General features: G+C 42.3%; 1 protein-coding gene across 1 annotated transcript in view; it reads left to right on the forward strand.

Annotated features, from left to right (window-relative positions):
• TRABD2B (TraB domain containing 2B) overlaps positions 1–13,767 on the forward strand; it is a 277,120-nt gene extending 263,353 nt beyond the window's left edge. The window contains exon 7 of the mRNA XM_064665293.1: positions 8,580–13,767. Coding sequence (XP_064521363.1) covers positions 8,580–8,802 — 223 coding nt within the window. The 3' untranslated portion in view covers positions 8,803–13,767. The remainder of the gene's footprint in view (positions 1–8,579) is intronic.
• The last annotated feature ends 8,095 nt before the right edge of the window (positions 13,768–21,862 follow it).

The following is a 21,862-nucleotide window of genomic DNA, read 5'->3' on the forward strand; positions in this document are numbered from 1 at the left end:
CTTCAAAATCACCTGATTGCAGCACCATCAAATTAACTCTTTATGTGTCGTATATTAGCAGGTTGCCCAAAAATCTTCACAGATTGCATCACTGGCAAGAATTCCACAATACTAAGCCCATCTGTGTGTGCACCCTTGATGTTCTTGCTTACTTTGGCTGTAATAACTGCAATCATTATCTGCCCAAGGACCAGTGAAACAAGTATTTGATTCGTGATGATGAGAGCCTTAATTGCACATACCAATCAGGTACACAGCCAGATGTGTGCAGTGGGTGGGGGCGAGTCTGGGGATAGATTTGAGCCCACATCACTATTTAGACTATCATGAGCACATCCTGGCTCAGATGTCAGTGCAGAACTGGTGGAACAAAGGGCTCTGAGCTATCCCCTCTTAGCAAGGGCCAGGGCAAAACTGGGATGCATTATCCCAGCTCTGTGATTGCCTCGTCCCAGTGCAGTATCACAAGGGGATATTCTTAGGATATTAGAGAATCATCAAAGCATTTCTTAGAAGGGCAAAGGAAAGAGCTAATGTTGTCATCTCCTGTCTCGAGACCACCCAGACACTACAACAAATCATGGGTCTTCAGCTACAGTATCTTGAATTACTGTTCACAGGGATTTTAAAGAATTTAATGTCTTTTTTTCCTTTTTTTTTCTTTTTTTTTCCTTTTTTTTTTTTTAAGATGACATGTAGTTTCCTGATGGGCTGGTTTTAATAAGGTCAAAATCTTTGTTGTTGCCAAATCAGAGAGGGATATAACATCTTTTAGTCATTAGATGGGAATGGGGTAATTACTCAGAGGGTGTGCTTCAAAGGTTATTGGTTTTTATAATGTTCTGTGTTTTTACACCATTCTGCAGTTGCCTGGAAAGGAGCAGCAGGCCTGATTCTGCCACTGCCACATGTAGGATTTGTATTTGCAGGGTTTTCATAAAGGACTTCGGGGCAGGAGGTTGAAAATGGCCATACACAGTCTCCTCTGGGGATGGAGAAAGTTAAATCTTTCCCTGAGGTGCAGGAAACTCTGCCACAAAACTGCAAGTTGACTTCAGAAAAGGGCCCTTGGGCTGTGCTGGAGTTGTTTCTCACCTGCTCCTTCCCTACCTGCTAGATGGATCCTCTTGTCCACCTTTGCATCACTGTGTCTCCCTGCCCTCAGGCTGCATTGTCGTGACAGCAAACTCCTTTTTCCTGATGCAGGAGTCTCCACTGCCCCCATCCATTCCCATCCCATCCCTGTCCCCTCTTTTGGCCCCACAGCAGATAATACACTTTGCCTTAACAACCTGACCCACCTGTGGCTTTAGGGTGCCCCTGTAGTGCTCAGCCTTGCTGCAGGTCAGTGTCGCTCCGGGGCTGAATTTGTCATCACAGAGATGTTTTACAGGTGGCCTGGGCCGTCGGGACCTGCAGATCACAGTGAGAGCCTGCAAAATGCTTCACGTTGGGTTAATGGTGGTGTCACACTAACGCTTCAAGGTCTTGACTCAGATCTGAGTCAGGGGAGTCATAGAAGTAAAATGGTTTCACGAGGTTTTGATGGTTCCTTGGTGGGTGACTCGGGGATAAAAACCAAATCTCCTGGCTTCCAGCCCACAGCCCATCCTGAGAGGGGCCCAAAAGTGCACCAGGGGAATCTGAGCTGCATTTCAGCACTGAGCCTCCTCCTGTTTACACCATCATGGCCCCCCTGGAGCCCCTGACCTAAGCGAGCCACCTTCTCCTCCTTCATGTTAAACTTTAGAGCCAAGACCCCATGGAGGGTACAGCAGCTGCAGCCCAGCCATGCCCATTATTGGGGAGCTGCTGCAGGACTGCAGAGGGGAGCTGTGTCCCCACCAGCTGCTGCTTTTTGCACTGCAGAATCAGCAGTTTTCCTCTTCCCCACCTGCCCTTCCCTGCCAGTCAGAGCCATCACTGGGTCCTGAGCTTCACTTGGGATTCAGGAGACCTGAATTGCAGAGATATTTTCAGAAGCAGCTCCCCTCACCTACCTTTGTGCCTTTGTGGGGAAAGGATTGTCCTCTGGAAATGCCTTGTTCCCCATATACTGTAGCAGGAAGACAGCTGAATAGCTCTGACTACAAGCCTGCATCTGACATAGCTAAAATTAATGCCACCCTTTAAATCCTATTAAAGGCCAGTCAGGTGAAGGACTGCCTGTGATTCTCCTTAGTTGCACCTTCTGCAGGTGCTGCTGGCAGCCTTGGTCCTGCACATTTGTGAGGTGAAGTTGCCTCACATTACTTTCCTTCGTCCTCCAGGCATCCCATCCTTGTGCACAGTGTCCTGCTCCCCACCTGTGCTTCAGTACATGGTGAGAGTGTGGCTCGTGGTCCTTGCTCACAGCTTTCTGACCTTTCAGAGCCAGTGCCTGGTGAAACTTGTGCTTCCCTTTCCATGTTTTCCCTCAATATCCTGTTCTTTCTCCTAGAGATAAGCCATGGCAGATGTGGTCCTAGCAAAGAGCAGGGGTGGGGGATTAGACCTCTACCAGGGTACTTGCACTGCTCTTTGCCTCCCCCTTTGAGTGTGGGAGGCTCACAGGTGCCCACTTGAAGGAGAGGGAATAGCCTGCTGTCAGTCCCCAGAGGAGCCAGAGCATTGAAATAAGGCAGGATCAGAGCCTGACATTCCTTTCAGATGGAAAGGTGGTTCCCATTTGAGTCTCATCAGAAGGAGAGCTGAGATCAACAGCGAAGGGTTGCTGAAACACTCCCAGTGCTGTTGCTGACCCCCTGTTGATGGCGTGGCTGCCGCTGCCTCCCCGTCACACCGTGGCTGTGCTGCTCACAGAGAGGGTGGGTGCTTGCACTGTGGCAAATGGCCAAAGATCCAAGCTCCCAGTAACCCTGGGCTAACAAGAAAATAATAGAGATAAGGCTCTTCTTTGGTTTATCCCGTGTCTTCTCTGTTGGCCCCAAACCAGTGTGTGATGGTGCTTACTCATTCCGACAAGCTACTGCAAATAAGTAGTGGCCTCCTCTGGACCAAAACTGGATTCCTTAATCAGATCCAGGTTGGATTATTTTTTTTTTTTTAACATACTGAACCTTGTGAAAGCATGAGCCTCTTGGCCTCGATCCCACAAAGGGCTTTAGGATGTGCTGAGTTGTAGGTATGTGAATACTAGCCTTGCTGGAAGCACTCGTGTGCTAACAGTGCTTAGCGTCCTGCTCGTCTGGGACCACGAGACTCAGCATCCTGCAGGATTTATCCCTCAGGCTGCAAGAACAGTGTCTGCAGGGAAGGCAAGTGATGAAGAGATAGATGAAGCTTGGGGGGAACTATGTTAATCTGAAGAATCCCTTCCAGAAACACGTGAAATAATAATATGGAAATTTCAGGACATGAGGACTTCACATTCCCCTTGAGAGGTTACTCTAGTGATTTTCACGGTTACGTGCTTGTGACATATTTCTAGTGTGATTTCTTTTCCCCCCAACATACTCCTTTTTTGCTCTTGGCTGAGCACCTATTCTTTTCTTTCAAATGTGTGGTCAGACTTCTTGCCAGCCATCTTGTTTGCATACTGCAACGGATTGGTCCCAGCGCTTTAAGCAGATGTATTTTTCAAATCTTGATTAATAAATTTTGGTGACATAAATAGGTCTGGTTAGTTCCAAGAGTAATTGTCTTCACTTGCAGAACATTATTTCTGATCACCAGAAAAATAATGTGATCAACTCCTTTCACATCTGTTCATTAAATGAAAAGGAGAAAAAAAAGTAGGGCGAATTTTGTTTGAAAAGAAACAGGAAGCATATGCTTAATATCACTTAAGGAAACCCCTAGCCATCATAAGGTTAACATCAAATCACAAATGCAAAACAGTCATTATTGTATTTACTCAAAAATTTTCTTTCACTTTACTAGCTTTTTAGGTTTTCAGTTGAAACATGCATTTTTTTCAGGGTTCAGTCTAGCTTCTTTCATCAGATGCTATCATAAGAAAGGCTGTCTGGGGCAACATTTGTTTACATTTATTAAAAATAATTGTCATGTGTTTACATAGCTCCTTTGATCTAGAAAAATCCCCAAACACTTAGTAAGTTATGCTTAAAAGGGTTACTTCCTCCACCCTGAACAGAACCGTGTTGGGACTGAGGCATGGCAGCAGATTAAAAATGCACAGAAATATCACGATAATTGGGTTGGTCCTCACCCCCTCAGAGCACCATCAGTTTTCCATGAGCTTCAGAACAGTTACTGGGACCATAAAGGTGGTTTGGACTTTATAGCAAAAGGTAGTGAAAATACTCTCTTCTTGGAGATTCCCTGTTTTTCATGCACTTTGCAAATAAAGAGGCAGTGGTACCTACTGCACGAAGCACAAGGCTAGTGGTAGCTCAGCTGGACATACTGTTTCCAGTTTGGAGCATCTCATTCCAGAGAAGACACTGATCAGCCAAGCAGAGCCAGGGGAGAGCAGAAGAAAGGATGGAAGGAAAGCACGTGAGGACTTGTGCAGAAAGGTAGAAGGGAATTGTTTGTTTAAAAAAGAGAAGGCTGAGGTGAAACATGGTTAAATATGCAAAACACGTGAAAGGCTGCTGAGAAGAGGAAAGGAATAAACCTGTCCACGGGGATAGGATAAGTCATGAACTTAGCAAGGGAGATCTGGTAAAACATTAGGCAGTAATTCTGAACATCAGAAATGGTGAAATTCTGCAGTAGATGTCTGCAGAGACTCTGGAATTGCTATCATTGCAGGGTTTTCTTGAGATTGGATTAGACAAAAATGTCAGGAGGGGTTTAGATCTTGTTCCTGTCTTTGAGCCAAATGGGCCAAAAAGACTCTCCTGGTCCAAACTTCTGTCCTCCTGTGGTGTCACAGATGGTCAGATGAGCCCTGCTTAGGTGGGTGAACCAAGTCACACTAAAAATTAGGTTTTGAGCTCTTTGCGAAATGTTCACAGGCTAAACCAGAGCAGAAATTCCTTCAATGGGTTGCATGTGTGTTTGTTTTATTTTTCAGCTTTAGAATGCTCCCAAATCATCAAGGTGCTTGAGCACCCACCCAGCTTAGAGGGCTTGAATCATGTAATTGGATTCAGTAGGGTCTGTGCACAGAGCCTGTGCCTGAGGCCCCATTTTTGGGGAAAGTTTTACACATTCTAATGATGGTAAGACAATGTATGAGTAATGCACCCATTTGAAAAGCTGCCCTATTATCTGATCAAAAGTACAAGCTCGTGAATACGATACCGCAGGTCATTTGGCTAAAACCTACCTGGAGTCTTCCAAGTTTTTAAAACAATCCCATACACAGAAGCAAAATAGAGAGGTATGAACAGCAGAGCCGGTGGTTGCCTGTTCACCACAGATCATGTGGAATGTTTTATTAAAGATATTTTTATCAGACGCAAAAGACTGAAACACAGAATATCCTGGGCTGGCAAGAGAAGACGTGATAATAATTTAGATTATTATCCCACAGATCTGTGATTCATTTTTATTATTCTCTGTGCTCATTTCTGCAACGATCAAGTCCTCCCTGAGGAAGGTTTCTGGTTGAGTTCAGGGGACTCTGCTGCTGCTTTCATCCTCGGGGAAGGTCCGAGGGTCAGTGAGATGCTACGTGCACATGCAAACGTGCTCAGAGGGAGTTTGCAGAAGTCATCTCCTGACACCAGGGCCACCTCTAAGATTAGGTTGTAATCTAACCAGGCTGTCCAGAGCCCTTCTGTAACCCCTAGGAAGTGAAAGACCCTGAACAAGAGTAAGTACTCCCTAGAGACTTGCACTGCAATGAGGTGGACCACCTTCTGGAATGGTTTCTCTCCCCATTCACTGTAGAAACAGCCTAGTTACAAACTAGGACCAGACATTTTACAAGGAGTTGTAGCATTTGGTAAAAGGCATCATTCTTTTTAAATATCTCCGAACCACTTTGGCAGTCAGCTAAAAGTACATTTAAGAAAATGTTTTATACGAATAAACAGTGATTCATTTGCTGTTAGCATGCTTTGCTTTGTACACATTAATGGAAATGCACTGTTCTTCTCTTGTAAAGCACTTAAGGACTTTTTCAAAATAAACAACCCCACCTAACTATTTATCTTGACAAGAATGCATTTATAGCAATCTAATGTCTTGAAAACAGAAAATTGCCTCATTGACTGAGGAGAAGTGATCAAAAATTCTCAGGTCTTTCGACAGGAAACTCCAGGGTCTTAAGTAAACTGGGGGGGGGGGGGGTGGTTTCCCTAAAAAAATACCTGTTTTCAAGGGAAAAAAGAAAATCAATAAAAAAACACCAACAAAACACTTCTGTAAGTTGACTAGAAAATGGAAACATCATACAGAAACATAAAATGTTGATTTAAGGCTGCTTTAGGAATCTCTTAGATGTAGTTGGCTGATGAGTGGGCTTGTGATTCTTTTATGGGCGTCCTGGCCAGCCCTGGTACACAGGACATCCCTGAAGAGCAGAAACACAGTTTGTGCAAAGGGACATTTTAATCTCACTGGAAGATCAAGCCCATAGAATGTGTCAGGAACAGGATACACATAAACTGCAAGTCTTTATGACATTTTGGTGATGTTTTTTAAATTGATGTTGAAAACCAGACCCTCCTTGTAGTTGAAAAATTAATTTAGGGCTACATTTTGTAGTTCTGTAAAGTGACAATCAGTAACCAGAAGATGAGGACAAGCACCTACCCTTACATATCTTAGGGAAACTTGGTACAGGGGAAAACCCCAAAACTGTGATCCTGTTATCAGTGCTCCCAGATCTGTGCACCACATCATCACTCAGTAGGATAAATGAGGTCTGGATCAGAAACTGGAGCCTGACTGCATTTCTGTTGTTTTATGCATAGAGTGCAGTGCCTCGTTTTGTCAGGTTTGCTTTAATAATGCTTTGTGTTCACTGTGGGACTACCATTCATACTTGATGTTACTTACATTACAGGAGCTTGGAGACACAGTGCCTGGTCTGGTATCATTCTTGCCAGCACTAAAGCATCTGCTCAAAAAAAGCTGGACAGTTTTGAAGCAGCAGCATTAGTTTATCACTGATCAACTCTTTGCATTAAGTGACTGCAGCCATTTTGATGCAATATAGCAGAAGCTCTAAAGCTATGTGTCTTATATCATCACTTCAAGACATAAACCAACCACTGCCCTTGGGAATTGAGATAAGAGCTTTCTCTGACCAGCCTTCATTTCAGAATTCTCTGTTTACAGCAGTTTGTTCCTCTGGAACAAGCACAGCTCCTCACTGTCAAAGTCCTAATGCTGGTTAGATGGATTATCTGCTCCCATGAAGCAATTCCTATGTCTTTAATTCCAGACTGCCTTTTCTTTTTACTCTAATTCATTGCACATTAGTTAAGATCACTTCTAGGTACAGAACAACTATCCCACCCAGAAGATGTGGTGACAGTATAAAGGATGAGGGAAGAAATGAAGTGACTTCTCCCAAAATCTGGGGTGAAGTGTAATGTGCAGTGATTGTCTGTGGGATTTGAAGTTGACCCTCATGTGTGTTTACCAACGCCCTGATCTTCTCAGTTTGTGATTGATTCAGCACATTTAAAGCATCTGTTCTAAAATCTATCTTAGTATTGCTTAGACAGAAAAAGACAAAAGCCTTCAGGTGCTTCTGAATTCTTTTTCTCTGCACGAATCTGAAGTAAGGTATTGTTCCTTTTATCTGATATTATGCAAGACACGGCCTTTTTCTTCCAAGGTCAGGATCTCGGATACTGTAGCTAAATATTTATAGGACTTCATAGCTTCTTACCCCATTAAAAAATTATTTGACAGTCATTTTCAGTGCCTCCAAATCATGAAAGATTTAGAGAATCTGCAGGTATTAGTGTCACTTCTTGTTTTAAGGAGAACTTGCTTTTTCACTCCTTGCTCCTCAGCAGAATGTCTTGGGTTTAAGTCCAAAATCCACCCTGTGCAGTTTGCATGCTCAGCTGTGCTGCTCTGTGACAACTGGTGGATTATGGATCATCCAGTAATGGATGCAATGGAGGCACTTTATGAAATGGAGATTACAACTTAAAACTTCCAAATCAATTGTAAGTGGACCTTTTTGACCTCCAGTGTCATGGGAATCATGATGAATTCCAACCTGCAAATTCAAATCAAAGTACTAACTCGAGCTACAATCAATAAGCAATCACACAGCTATTGAGGCAAATCCACAGGCAGGGAGACTTAGCACTGACTGAGTCTGCTTTTGACATTGTGACTTGATCCAAAATAGCTTAAAGCCAGAAAAAGAAATGAACCTGCTTGGTCTCCTGTACTCAAGGTTATCAGTTGTGTGAGGGGATCTAGAGAAATTTTTTAAGGCTTGTGAAACAGGGGAAGGATGTGATTTGTGGCCTCTCTCCTGGACATAGTAACCAGTCCTTGTTACCAGTAAGACATGTCACTCAGATGCGTCTGGCAAATTGTGAGACACTTGGTGGGAAGAAGGTGCCTAAAACCATCACCATAATAATAACAATAATAATAATAGTTGTGGTTGCTACCACTTGGATTGACAGTTTACAGAGTAGAAATAAGGGTTCTGCTGTTTAATTTCCTTCTCTTGTGTTTTCTTTTAGCACCACCACGTTGCCTTCCTATATCAGGATAACCAATGGCTACATCACAGTCAAGCCTCCCATCTGGATTTCAAACCAGCTGGATCAGAGACCGCGTTCCGATCGCCCGTCCCAGCCTCAGCCCACAAGCTCAGCTGCAGCCAGTCTTTTATGGCCATCAATAACATTTCCTCTCTGCATGACCATAGCTGCTTTTCTCCTGAATCTACTGCAGCCCTCCTGACCACATCAGGATTACGTGCAATCCCTTGGAATAGAGAAGAGAGATAATTTATGAACGAATTGGAGGTTAAGACAACAACATTTACAAGCTGGACCTTCTCAGTGACTCAGTAGTGCCTTCTAGCTGATTTTTGTCTCTTTGCCCAGATACATTTTGAAATTCTAAAGCTTTATTGTAACACTGACTTACATCTTCTTTTTGTAGAAGGATCTTTATTTCCCATAGTGCTATGGGGTTTTGTAAAATATACATGTTCATATAAAGAAAAAAAAAAGAAAAAGAAAAAATGTATTTATTCGACTGGTAAACTTATTTTTCTTGTTGTATATGTTAATAACATCCCTATTAATCAGTAGCGATGGTGAAACAGATAAATTAATATTTTCTATATTCGTTTTCTGACAACTCTGCAAATGTCTGAACTGACACCAAATGAATGCTTTCTTTGTTTCTTTAATCATTACTTTTTGCAACTGTCCAATAAGTACATTTCTGCTGAACTTCTTTATTTTACTTTTTTTATCTCATTAGCATAGCTTACACTGAATGAAGCAGATCCTGCTCTCTGTGGCCTGTACCCATTAGAAAAATAGGTGCATTCTTAACTCATTAGCTGCTACAACCTAAAATACCAGTTATTTTTCTATGACTTAGTAAGTTATTAGTCAAGATAATCCTCTACATTCCCCTGCTTTCTTTAACTAAACTATTTACTTTCTTTGGAAATTAGCAATTTCCCTCTTAGCCCTGGAATTAATTCATTAGCTAACACAAATTAAGACACCTTTTTCTTAATAAAAAATTGCTTTTCAAGTCTGGAATAATCCTACTGAAATTATTTTCTTCTCTCCCTCATTTTATATCAACACAAGCCTACAACCTTTCCCAGCATAAATGCGAACAGAGCTTGGTCTGTCTGTAGGGTATAAAGATGTAGTGTCCTGTTAATCTATAGAACTTCCTTGTACTGATTGTATTGATGCAGATGGACAACCTGGAGGCAAAAACCATCTACAAATTCCCTTTCATCTTGCTGTTATGAGCTGATATGTCTGTGCTGAAATAATTATGACTTGTCCAAAAAGACCACAGAAATCAAATTAACCCCTGTGTTACAGAGACACGCAGAACATTCTTCCATTTGTACACTGTGGTACCTCTGCTGACTTGGATGAAAAAGTTATGACACCTCACATTCACTGAAAAATTTGCTCCCTATCCAAGCAGTTAATGAATGCAATGAACAATATCTATGGGGGAAAAAAAAAACCCATGCCATCTTAAAAATTATTATGTTTAATAAGGCATGTTGGTGTTTTTTCACCACCAAAACATGACAAAAAATCCCTTTGGATGCAAGAGTTTCAACTAGAAAATTAGTTTGGGTTGGAATAGTGTTTTTCTTTCTAAGTCATCTACAAACCAAAAGTCCAAAATATATGATGAAAACATCATAGTTAGAAGTCTCAAAAACAGAAATATACAATACAAGGGGTTTTTTTATGGAAAAGCAATGCTTTTTCACCTGGGGAAAAAAGATAATGATGATGATGATGATGATTATAATAACAATACTGATAAAATTCTGACTGAAAACAGTCCTGTAAGTTCCCCAGCAGCCCTAAAGCCTGATCTCCAGGGCTGCAGATATTCCACGCAACTTGAAAGTCTCTGCAGCAAGAGTTCAGAATCCATGGTTTGCTTGTGATCATACCAGTTAATTCAGGGAAGCAGGTTAGAAAGTAACTAGACTACAAAAGTCACATGGTTTCGTTTGAAACCATGATGAACTACTGAGCATTTCCCTCAGGTATCCCAGCTCATTACCTTACAAAGGCCAGGGATAATACAGATAACTTGACTTACTGGACACCACAACCCCCTTTTGCTCTGTTTTTGACAGAAAGTTGTGTAGGTTTCTAGTCAGTTTAAGTGGGTACAGCAGACAGTGCTATAAGCTTCCCCCTTTTTCTTTTCAAGCACAACAGATGATAAGGCTGAATGGAAAACTTTGAGCTTTGCCCCAAATGTGAGATTCAAAGAGACCCTCTGCATACTTTCATATTGTGTATTTTGGCTAGCAGCAGATTAGAAATGTTAGTTTTGGGCAGAAGCCATTCACCTTGCATATTTATTGCACAGAGATGGATATTGGAAACATATTTTGAGAACTTTCATTTTGGTTTTATTTGAGCTATTACCCTAGAAATGCCTTCATTTGAATATAATGGTTTAACAGACCTTCAAATTCAACCTTAATGTATTTAATATAGATTATTGGTTCTCCTGCTGTGTTCAAGGCAAAGATGAAAACTGAATTATAATGTCTTATTTACACAAATGGAACTGGAAATAGGGTAGGCAAATCTTAAGGCTGATGATAAGTTACATAGTAAAAGTGAACAGCCAACAAACCAAAACCCACTGAATTTTATTTGTTGTAATCAAATTGAATCCAGAAATTATTCTGTGGTACTATCCCAGGAATAATTCCAGGTGATGGAAAACTTACAGTATAAATAGACAAGACCATATGAAGATAAGGGAGAGAAAAAAAGAGCAGAAGACAGAAACAACTTGTGCAAGACCGTAAGGAGAACCACCAACAGGACCAAGACTAGAAATTACAGTTTTATCATTTCCCAATCTGTGGGTTTCTCCATAAGCCTCTGGGGCTTTTTTTTTTAATATTAGTAACACACACATCTCTTCACACTCATGGCTGTCATCATACTGCAGAGAACAGTCACTCCGTTGTCACCGATGAGGCTTTCTGAGTCACTCCTCCACTGGACAATTCAATAGTCATTAGCTCAGACACCGTGGTGTGCTTGGCTGTCTCAGGATGATATAGCTTGGATGTCAAAGTATGTTTTTACTTCGCATTTCCTGTCATTTTGCCTGCAATTCCATGAAATTAATGAATGTTACCGGATCTCACCGAATTTCCCTTGTGCTGGCGCCCCACATTTATCCTCCTGCAGTGCAGGTGTCAGTGCAGGGTGTCTCCTGGATTTGGGGTCTGCACACCTAGAAGCAGTTAAGTCATTTGATCATCTGAGCTTTCTCTGGTTAAGGGAGGAGGCATGACTTACATTAAATATGAAGTTAAGTAGGTTCCTGTAGGTCTTGGCTCAGGAACCCCACATGAATGGCTTCAGCACAGCTCCCTTAACAAACACTTCTTTTATTCTGATGCCTTACCTTAAAGTACAACTGAGGGTCACTTTATTCAATACATGTAAGCAGAGCAATACTGGATAATGAAACCCTCACTGTGGTTGATGAAATGGATTGTTTACTAATCAGCTACAGCAGCTGATTCATAATTATAACTGTTTTATTAATTGAAACACAGTAATACTGGTTAGCGCAGATCTGTGCACACCCATTGCATTGGATCATGATTAAATTCACTGTGAGTTTAGAAGCTGTGCACCAGATTTGATACGTTCTCTTAAAGCAACACTGACTAGCAGCTTCACAGGGCTTCAGCTTCCTCTGTGAGTTTCTCAAAAAACTACACTGTTTTCTTTCTTCCAAAGGAAAGCTCAGATTCCCGTGCAATCACAAGATTACAAGAGCAGGAGATTTAACAAAAATATCCATGCCCACTACATAAAATAGCAAACACTGGTGATACTTTTTAGCTCTGAGAACACAATCAGGAGTCACACAGTGTCTGGCAATCTAGGACACGATTTTGGATGAATCCAAAGCTCAGTGGTCATATGATTCATCTTTTCAACTCAGCTACAGCTGACACCAATACAATTCATGTTATATGTAACTGTAGCATTATAAACAAATGCTAATTAACTGCCAAGGTCTTCCCCTGGTGGAATAAATATACCATATCATCAGCAACAGATCTAACTTCCAATCTTTCTTTGTTTTAATGCTTTTCTTGCTTATGTCTAACTATGGATGCTATATTAACGTGCACTGCCACTTGGAGAACCAGTTAGTAAGCTGGGACAGAAGGTATTTTATATTTTATGACTGATGTAGTTTCTCTGCAATCCCTTGGGCTGTTGAATAATGCAATATGTCTTCTGGCAATAAATGATGAACATGATTTATGATAACTATGCTTTATACAGGTGTCAGAAATCTGCTTTGTTGAACTTCCCTTCCCATTCCTCCAAGCTCCACTGTAATTTAGGAACACCCAAGGTACAGAGTTGTATATTTATCTAAGTTCTTCAATATACAATTGTGGAGAGAGAGAGAGATGAAAGGAGGGAGAACTTAGTCTATGTTTAGTGCATTGATTAGTCAAACGATATGACTCAGTCATTACCATATACCACTGCTAGGGAGGAATTTCCCATCATATATTTATGTTAGAGAAACCAAAGTGCCAAAGTTATTATCTCAGCATAAATGTTATCATTCCAAACTTTGCTTAGTACCGTATTTCTATATTATATCCAAAAATTATAGGGGCTTGTCATATCTCTGAAGTGATCAATGTTCCATGGAGTGTGCTAGAATTCAGCTTCAATTTAAGCTCGTTTCAGCTTAACTGAAGCAGAAAGTTAATTTGCCAGTGTTTGAGATCATAGGGGAATGTGTGTATGTGTGTGTATGTTTATGTGGATGTGTGCATGTTGTGTGCGTGTGTGTTTTGTCCCAACCCAAATTCAGCCTTTCCTCTGACTAACTTTTCAGGAGGCACCTTAATCTAACTAAAGGCAGGGAGGACTTTCCAATAAGTAGTAAATACTTTTCTTCTATCTGACTGGTTAACCATCCTGCAGATTCATGCTGCCACTGAATTTCAAATTGCATATTTGTCAGTTTTCAATTCAAATGTATTTCAAGTATTTTTTTTCCTGTTCTGCCTCCTGCTTTGGTGAACTGTTTTGAAGAGTGTAATAAAAAGATGCTTTCTAATATTATTTTATCAAAATATTTTTGTAGCATAATATATTAATAAAATGTTATTATAAATTCATAGCACAATAATTTTGTGTGTCTTGATTCTTTCCTTTGCATTAAAATCTAGGAAATCACTAAAAAAAGGAACATTCTGTTTGTAGAGCTTAGGCATGCTGCTTCTCTTTTGCCCAGCATGGGATGAAGGAAACCATGTCTCACACAGGACAAGGGGAGGCAGATCCAGAAAACCAGCCCTTCCACACCAACTAGCTGGAGTGTGTGGAAAAGCCCAGAAGAAAAATCCAATCCTGGTGACTGCAGGAAGGTTTTTTCTCCCCTGCAAATTGTTGGTGTCCTTGGAACTGCTGTTTTTGCTGCTGTGCTGGCAGCAGAAAAATAAAATAAAATAACCCTGGAGTTGTGTCTCCATCTGGCATGGAGCAGAAGCTACCTCTCCACACCAAGACACAAAGACACAGAGATTCACTCATTTTTCTTGGCATATTTCTTGCATGCAAATCCTGCCTTGCAGCTGACACTGCAGACTTCTTGCTGATCACAACATCATTGTTTACTCCTTAATTATGTGCTAAATCATTTGGTCTTTAACACGTTATTTTGAGAGGACTCCACCAGCGAGGCTGTTTTAGAAATACCCACTGTAGGAAATGCAGTGGGAGATATAAACACTTGAGCTGGTTTGAATGAGCTACCCCGGCACAGGAAGGAACTGCTGTTGCAAAATCATAGAGAAACGCTCTAAAAAATAAAGTTAAAAAGAGCCCATCTATTGAAATACCAACCAGACAGTCAAAGCTGCTTGCCATCCTGTCTTTGGAGTCACAGCCCATCTGGAGAGTCTGTGTGGTCCAGCCAAGGGCTATCCCTGGCCATGGGCAGTCCCAGTCTGCCAAATCCTTTTGCTCTTAAGGGTCCTGTTCAGCCACAGGTCTGAAAACGAGACAAACCTTCAGCCAGCAGTGCCAGATCCCGGCTCAGTGGTGCCGTTTCCTTAAGCCTCTCCTTCCCTTGACCTCTCTCTGTGCTCCCAGTCTGTAATTGCAGCTTTTTGCTCTAACTTGAGATCTTCCTGTTTATAGATTTGCACCAGGAAGAGGGGAAGCTGTGATGGGAAAAGCTTGGGGCAGAAGATTGGGTTTCTTGTGGACTGGCTTAGTATCTACATTCCCATCCAGCAGCCTATCTCCCTTTCGGATCAGTGCTTCCCAGTTCCCAAACCTCCTGAGTGCCACCCACAAGTGCTCCCCACGCTGAATGGGTTGGAAGGAGTATTTAGGTAAATTAGGCCTCTACGTGCTCTCCATGTCTGCTCTGTGATTTCCTGTTGTTTCAGCTTGTGACCTTTGAGCATTTTCCACTGAGAGTACAGGCTGCTGGCTGTACTTGTAATGTGTCTAACACCTTTTCTCTGCCTATTGCAAACTGCAGAATTAGGTGAGGGATCCCCGTGGGCCTGCAGGCCACAGGCAGGTGTCCCTGAGCAGAGGTTTGCAGCGCTGTCCTGCACCACTCTTTGGTTTCAGGCTAAGGATGGATGGCTTCTGCAGAGAAGCTCAGTGCATAAGTATCCAACTGCATCCTGCTGCCATATTTGCTGGTTGGTTTGTTTGTTTATTAATTTATTTTTATTTTAACTGTTCTTAAATTACAATGCAGAGTGTTGTTGTCTTCTCTTTCTGATGAGCTTTTAAATGGGGTAAAAAACACTCAGGAGACATTTTGCCTCTTGGGGTGGCATGAAATGCCTCTGTGTCTTCTTCTTTTGGCAAGTCTCTTTTTTTTTTTTTCTTTAAGCATTTTTTTGCTGTAAGCAACAAGCTAATGAAGACTTCTGGGTTGTTTTTTGTTTTTTTTTCATAGCACACCTGTCCCCTTCACCTGGCTGCAGATATGTCAGTATTAATTAATGATTGAACTTCTTACCTCTCCCTGAGCAGAGGTACTAATAGAGCTTTCCTTCTATCTGTATTTCCTGATGCTTTTTCTCATGAAACTCCTGAAAATTATTGTATTTGAGGCCTCCAACCGTATGTGAACAGTTTCAAAAATTACTAGCCAAATGACAGTTCCAGCAGACTGATCACACAGCCATCATCATTTCACAAATGAGGCTACAGTATGACTGGCAGGCAAATGTGTTTGAGGCAGGATCTGAGGAGAAACACACCGTTGTTTGTGCTCTTAATCCCCACTGATTCAGGGCTGAGCTGCTCCTGCTGGCTGCACCTGATTTGTGGAGGGAATGAACACATCATGCCAAGCTGGGGGGAAAGCTGGAGTTCAGCTTAATGTTATGGCAGTTGTCTGCTCCAGGCTCATCCCAGAGATGTGTTCATCCAATACACACAAAGGAGTTCCATAACGTCTCCAAGGGCCCAGTGGGAGCAGAGGGGACCACTGAAAAATATATTAAAAGATCAGGGCCCAGTTGGATGTACACAGGGAATGCCCAAAGACAAAAATAACCAGACAACCACAAGTCTACTGCCAATAATGGAAACAATAGTAATGGGGAAAATAGTACGTGTTTAGATTGCTAAATAGCTGGATGGTGGGAAATACAATTACTTAATATCACAGGGATCTTAAAATAAAAAACACTGAAACTTTATTGAGCATTGCAAATTCCGTATTAACTTCTTTAGCATACAGTTTCTCCCATTACAAAGAAGCACAGCAAGTCCTCAGCACCTGACCTATTTGAGCAGCAGGTCCCAAACCTGCAACCTCAAACACCTTGCTCCACAGTACACCAGCATTTTGTTAGCTAAGACTGCACCTTTGGGTGCAAGCCATCATGCAAAGCACTGCGCTTCATTTCATTTTCCACATTTTCGTTCCACTTTCCTTCCATTTTCTACATTTAACAGGGATACAGTTAAAATGGCAGAACAAATTGCACAGTCAAACCTCCACCAAGCTGATTTTCAGAGGAATGATAACAATAATAACTGCAACAGTGAGTTCATGCTCACAGCCCTCATTCACACCTGGAGCTCCCTGCCTTCTTGGAATGAAATGCAGTTTGAACAAAGGGACCAAGATAATGTGAGAAAACATCAACAACTGGCAAATAGAGGCAAAGCAAATGAAAGACAGATGTAGGAAGGAGAGTGAGAGCTTTCTGCTTTGGTTTGCACTCATCCCATATCTTTGTTGTCCTAAGGAATATCAGTTTGTTGTCCTAATGATATCAGTTCTCCAGTCCTCTTTCATGACTTATGATGCACCTTTTCTCTCTTCATATGAAAGCCATTGGTTTTAATTATAATGTGATAGATACATAGCCTCAACCAGCCCTATGTGTCTGAATTATTTGAACAGCAGTGCTGGAGGGCCCTTTTTCTTTCCAGAGATCTCTGCAGCTGTTTGTCTTGGCAAGAGTAGGTTTGTCCCCAGATTCATCCTGTTTGAAGTCCTTTCCACCCACTCAAGTTAGCCTGAGTGTTCACCTCATTTTTAATGGGAGCATTATTATCTTCAGTTTTGCACTGGCAAAAATAATTCTCAAAAGGGGAACAGACAGAAACTCACACCTACCCAACTTTCTTGAACAAACTGCGTTCGTCCAAACCGTAGGAAGCAAGCACTTCAAGGAATTTGCCAAGAATTGTTTTTCTCTTAGCAACAGTCCAGACCAAAAGTGAACACAGATATAATCTGTGATATCATCTCTCAAACAGAAGGATCCTCTTGAAGGCCCATTAGTTCAGACAACGTGTGCTCTGCAGGCACGGTGGTGGTGGTTGTGTAGTTGTCTGATGGACAATGCTGGTTGTGTTCTCTGGCTGTGCACGGGCCAGGTGTGGCCCTGAGGGCAGGAACCAGACAACACAGTAACCTTACCCTGCTGCTGCCTTTTCCTCCAAGCAGTTCATGAAGAGCCAAACGTTTGTTCTTGACCCTGTCTGTGGCACTGAGTCTGATCTGCCACTGCTGGGTCCCCCAGGGACATCTCTCCAGGAAGAGCTGGGACTAGAGGTAAGCTTGGCTCCCCATCGCTGCAGGTTTAATGATGACACAGCAACACCTGGGTCTCTCTGTGTGCTGGAGCAGGCCTGTAAAAAGACACGTGAAGTGAGATCATGATGCATGTGGAGAGTAAAATTCTGAGCCCTGGTTGGTTTCTCTTCGTAATACTTACTTTTCCTTGAAACCTCAACCTTCCTGGGCCATCTTTATCCAAAAGCATTAACACCAAGGGGGGTGGAGGGGTGGAAAAGGTTAAAGTATTGATGCTAATGGAAGACTCAGACATGAAAAGAGTATCCCAGGTTTGGAGCCTCTGTTGCCTGCTGCCAGCAGCAGGCCCTGCTTGAAAGGAAAGTACCTATCTCAGCATGCAGTCAAGAGGAATAATAAAACTCTGGTCATTCAGAGCCAATGAAGAGGAGAAAAACACTCATAAATGTGCAGCTTATGTTTCTCTTGAACTTTCAAAATAATTTTTTCTCCCACCCAGAGATTAGTCACAGGAGCAAATGATACCGTATCTGGGAAAGAAGTTGGATGGATGGAAATGATCTCTGGGGAGAAGGAGAGGAGGAGGGGAGCAGACACATACTTCTGTCTCTCTTTCTCACCTTCCCTTTATCTGAGACTGAATGTACAAATGAAAGAGTTGGGAAAAAGTCAGGTGTTTGGGTCCAACCTAAAGCCAGTGGAGGCTTTGAGGCCATCCTCAAACCAGTGAGGTTTTTCTACTCCTGTCGGGTGGATTTGGGGAGCTGACCTCACCACTCGTGACCCCCTAGAGCTCCCACTCTGCAAGAAGCTCGATTTCTCCCAGAGGCCCCCATGAAATGACTTTCAACACATTTTTCCAGATTCAAATGAAAAAGAAAAAGCTAAGGGACTAATGAAAGTATGCTCATAAATGCCACTCTCTGGGAAAGGCTAGTGCTTGCTATGGTTTTCGAAATAAAATTCCTGGTCCTCCAAGTTCTTCTGAAGCCCTGAGTCGGACTTCACAACGCCCAGGGGTTTCAGGCAAAGAACAATCTCAGCCTCATCTTAATAAGGTGGGAAAATGAGGTGGACAGTGGATTTTACGACCTGCCTGAAATCACAAGGGACATCTATGGGAGCAGGATTCAGAAGGCAGCCCTTCCTCTATGGTACACTGTTCTCCAAAGCATGGTTCATTTATTTCAATTAATAGAGCTTTATAAGGGCTCCCCTGCCACCTTTTTTGGCATGAATTACTGCAAAGACAGTGAATTAAAAGCGCCAAAGGGCATAATTTTCTTTTAGTGTTTAAAGAAGCTGTTTCCATAAAAGCAGGCTATGTGAAATTTGCCCAAAAGAGTAAACTTAGGAATAACATAGAGGATTAGAACAAAAAATAAACGTCTTAAAAATCTTTTCTTAAGCTTGACCTGACAGTTCAGCTCTGGAGTGGTCTTTCTGTGTAATGCCAGTCAAGTAGTTGAACCAGGACGGGTTCCTGTCACAACATTCACTCAAGTGTTGCAGGGTTATGGGTTTCTCCAACCACGAGATGAAATTCTTTAAAAGGTATAAAGCTAATGTGTGCAGTCCACTGTCTCCCCATTTTCTCTCTTTAAAAACATTCAAGGTAGGATTCAGTTCAAGTACCATGCACTGTCTGAAGGCCGTCACCCGAACTTGCCTCCTTCAGTGGTGCCACCCAGTCTGACTCGGCCCTTAGAGAAATAATTCCGGCTTAAGTGACTTGCCTGCTATTTGAACAGATGCTCTCGTGCTTGGTCCCAGTCAGCTTCTGCCCTAAGAATGCAGTTGCATGGGTGATGTTTGCAAAGGCATTTCAGTTTATCTCCTGTAAAGGGAGACCCACTTCAAAATCATTTAAAAACCAAACCCAAAATTCAGCAACTGACTCATATTCAGTGTTTGAGCAGCTCCACTGCTTGCAGTGACCACACAAAATATCTCTGATGTGGCAGGGACTCCCAGGCAAGCTGGGAATTGGAAAAGGTGCAAAATGAGCTGTAGTCTCCACCTAAAACACCTCCACTGCAGGATCAGCCCAGAGCTTGACCATTTCAAAAATTACTATTTCATAGAATTGTAGCCCTCCATCATTATCTGCATAACATATTTTGGTCAAAATTGCAGGACTGAGTGATGCTGAGGCATTCAGTGGACATCTCTAACCTTGGCTGGCATTTATATTTTTTATATCTAGCCAGCTAGCTATACCTCAGATAAACTCAAAATGATCTGCTATGAGACAGAAATGTATTGCTTTTAACTTTGGTTTGGAATGTCTTGTTGTTACAGTGTGCTTCCATACTGTAAGTTCAAAATTAAAAAAAAAAACACCATGGTTTGTACAAAACGCAAAACAACCAAATTTCCAATTTTTTTAAGTGCCCAAATAATAACACATCAGTCATTGATAAACAGCAGTTTAAATGTCAATTAATGGAAAAGCATCAACATTTCTACTCTAAATGAAAATGTCACTTAGACTGTTGATACTATAGTTTCTTTTTTGACTTGCTCCCCTCCTCTCTCCTAGCAGCATCATTCCCCTGTTCATCCTGGTTTTGAGGCCAGGAACTGGACTTTGATTAGTCCAAATGGACTTTGAGGTCCATAATTTGCATGGGCCTCTATAACAGAACTTTTTGAGTACTCCTTCATTCTGAATTTATAAGGCCTATTAGTAAAAATAATTGCTAATGGATGGGCTCTATCTAAATCAAACTCCTTGCAACCCTCCCATACTTCAGAAGTGCTGAAGACCTCAACTCAGTTCTCTCTTTTAGCAAACACTGCTTTGAATGCAATTACTGTGTAGAGCAAAATACTGCAATGTGATAATTTGATGATGATGATGCTGAAGTGCTGAACCAAAGCAATAATTTTTGGTTAAACCATAATCGCAGCACTTCAAAACATTGGTTAATCATGGAAACTTCATATTCAGTGTGGTCTTCTGTGCTGTTCCAAGACATTATGAGAAATGCCCATAAGCAGGCTGACAGGAATGTATTTATGCTGTTATTCACATCTTGTGGCATGCCAGAGGTCATTGACTTGTGGTTTGTCTTGAGAAATTGGCTTCATCAGTAAGACCCAGTGTTTGAAGATGAAATTGTCTGCAGCCCTCTGTTCTCTTTATCGGGAGAAATGAGGTGCCATCTCCAGCTTCATTTCTGTAAAATGTACTCTCTCTTACCTGTGATTTCTTCCATGACAGTAGTCTGAAGTCACACCTAGAGCATCAAATTGGATGGAATTACAAGGTGCTGCTAATGAGCTATGGGTACTGAAGGCTGCCTGCCTGATGCAATGGCAGCCTGGGTACCAGCCTCTCAGAAGGAAGCAAAGCCTGGCTGACACCGGTGGCTGGGAGAGCTGTGATGGGGATTTTTAAGCTGTAGAAGATCTCTCTAAGGGTCTTATTTTACTCTGAGGTTTTTGTGAGCTGGGACTGAACTTTTTGAGGAGCCATGAGAAGGGCTGTGGGTGGCCACACTGTCCTGCTGACCTCACTGGGGCTGTCAGCCCACGCCATGGCTGACACCAGCAAGGCACAAGCCCTGGGCCAGCAGTTGTGAGGAAATAGCAGAAACATCAGCCTGAATTCCCTGAAAGCACAAGTGCAGAGGTTTGAGGTTTGCACGCTTGTGTTGCAACAAGGTTGGGAAATCCGTGGAATGGTCAAACGTGGCAGTTCTTCCCACCTTGAAAAAGGCCTGTAAGCAGTGGGGGAGAGTCCACATCTGCTCCCTCTCCACTGATCACAGGGCAGCACAGACAGAGCAGTGTCCACTATGCACCAGCTTTCAGGCAGTGCCATGTTGTGGAGGTTAAACCTATCCATAGGCATTCTCTGAAATACTGTTCCAGCTGGTTGTGCTTCCTGCACTCCTCTGTGCTGGGACACACAGACGCACAAAGCCAGCTCAGCTCTGGAAAGGCAGCACAGGGAACTGCTGCTTGCTTGGGTGGTTGTTGAACAGCTGTTTCAGCTATGACATAACTGCTTTTAAACTTCAAAAGAACTCTATTTCTGAGCTGAAAGCATACGGATTGTTTCATAAAAAAGGCAAGGGTGAGATGTTAGCAGGCCGTGTAGCGGGTAGTGGACACAGTGGAATTGCAGAGTGCACATATCATCCTGTCAGCCCCGTCTTCTGCTGACCTTCACTCCTTAGGGGTC

This window comes from Pseudopipra pipra, chromosome 9, assembly GCF_036250125.1.
Source record: "Pseudopipra pipra isolate bDixPip1 chromosome 9, bDixPip1.hap1, whole genome shotgun sequence".
Lineage (NCBI taxonomy): Eukaryota > Metazoa > Chordata > Aves > Passeriformes > Pipridae > Pseudopipra > Pseudopipra pipra.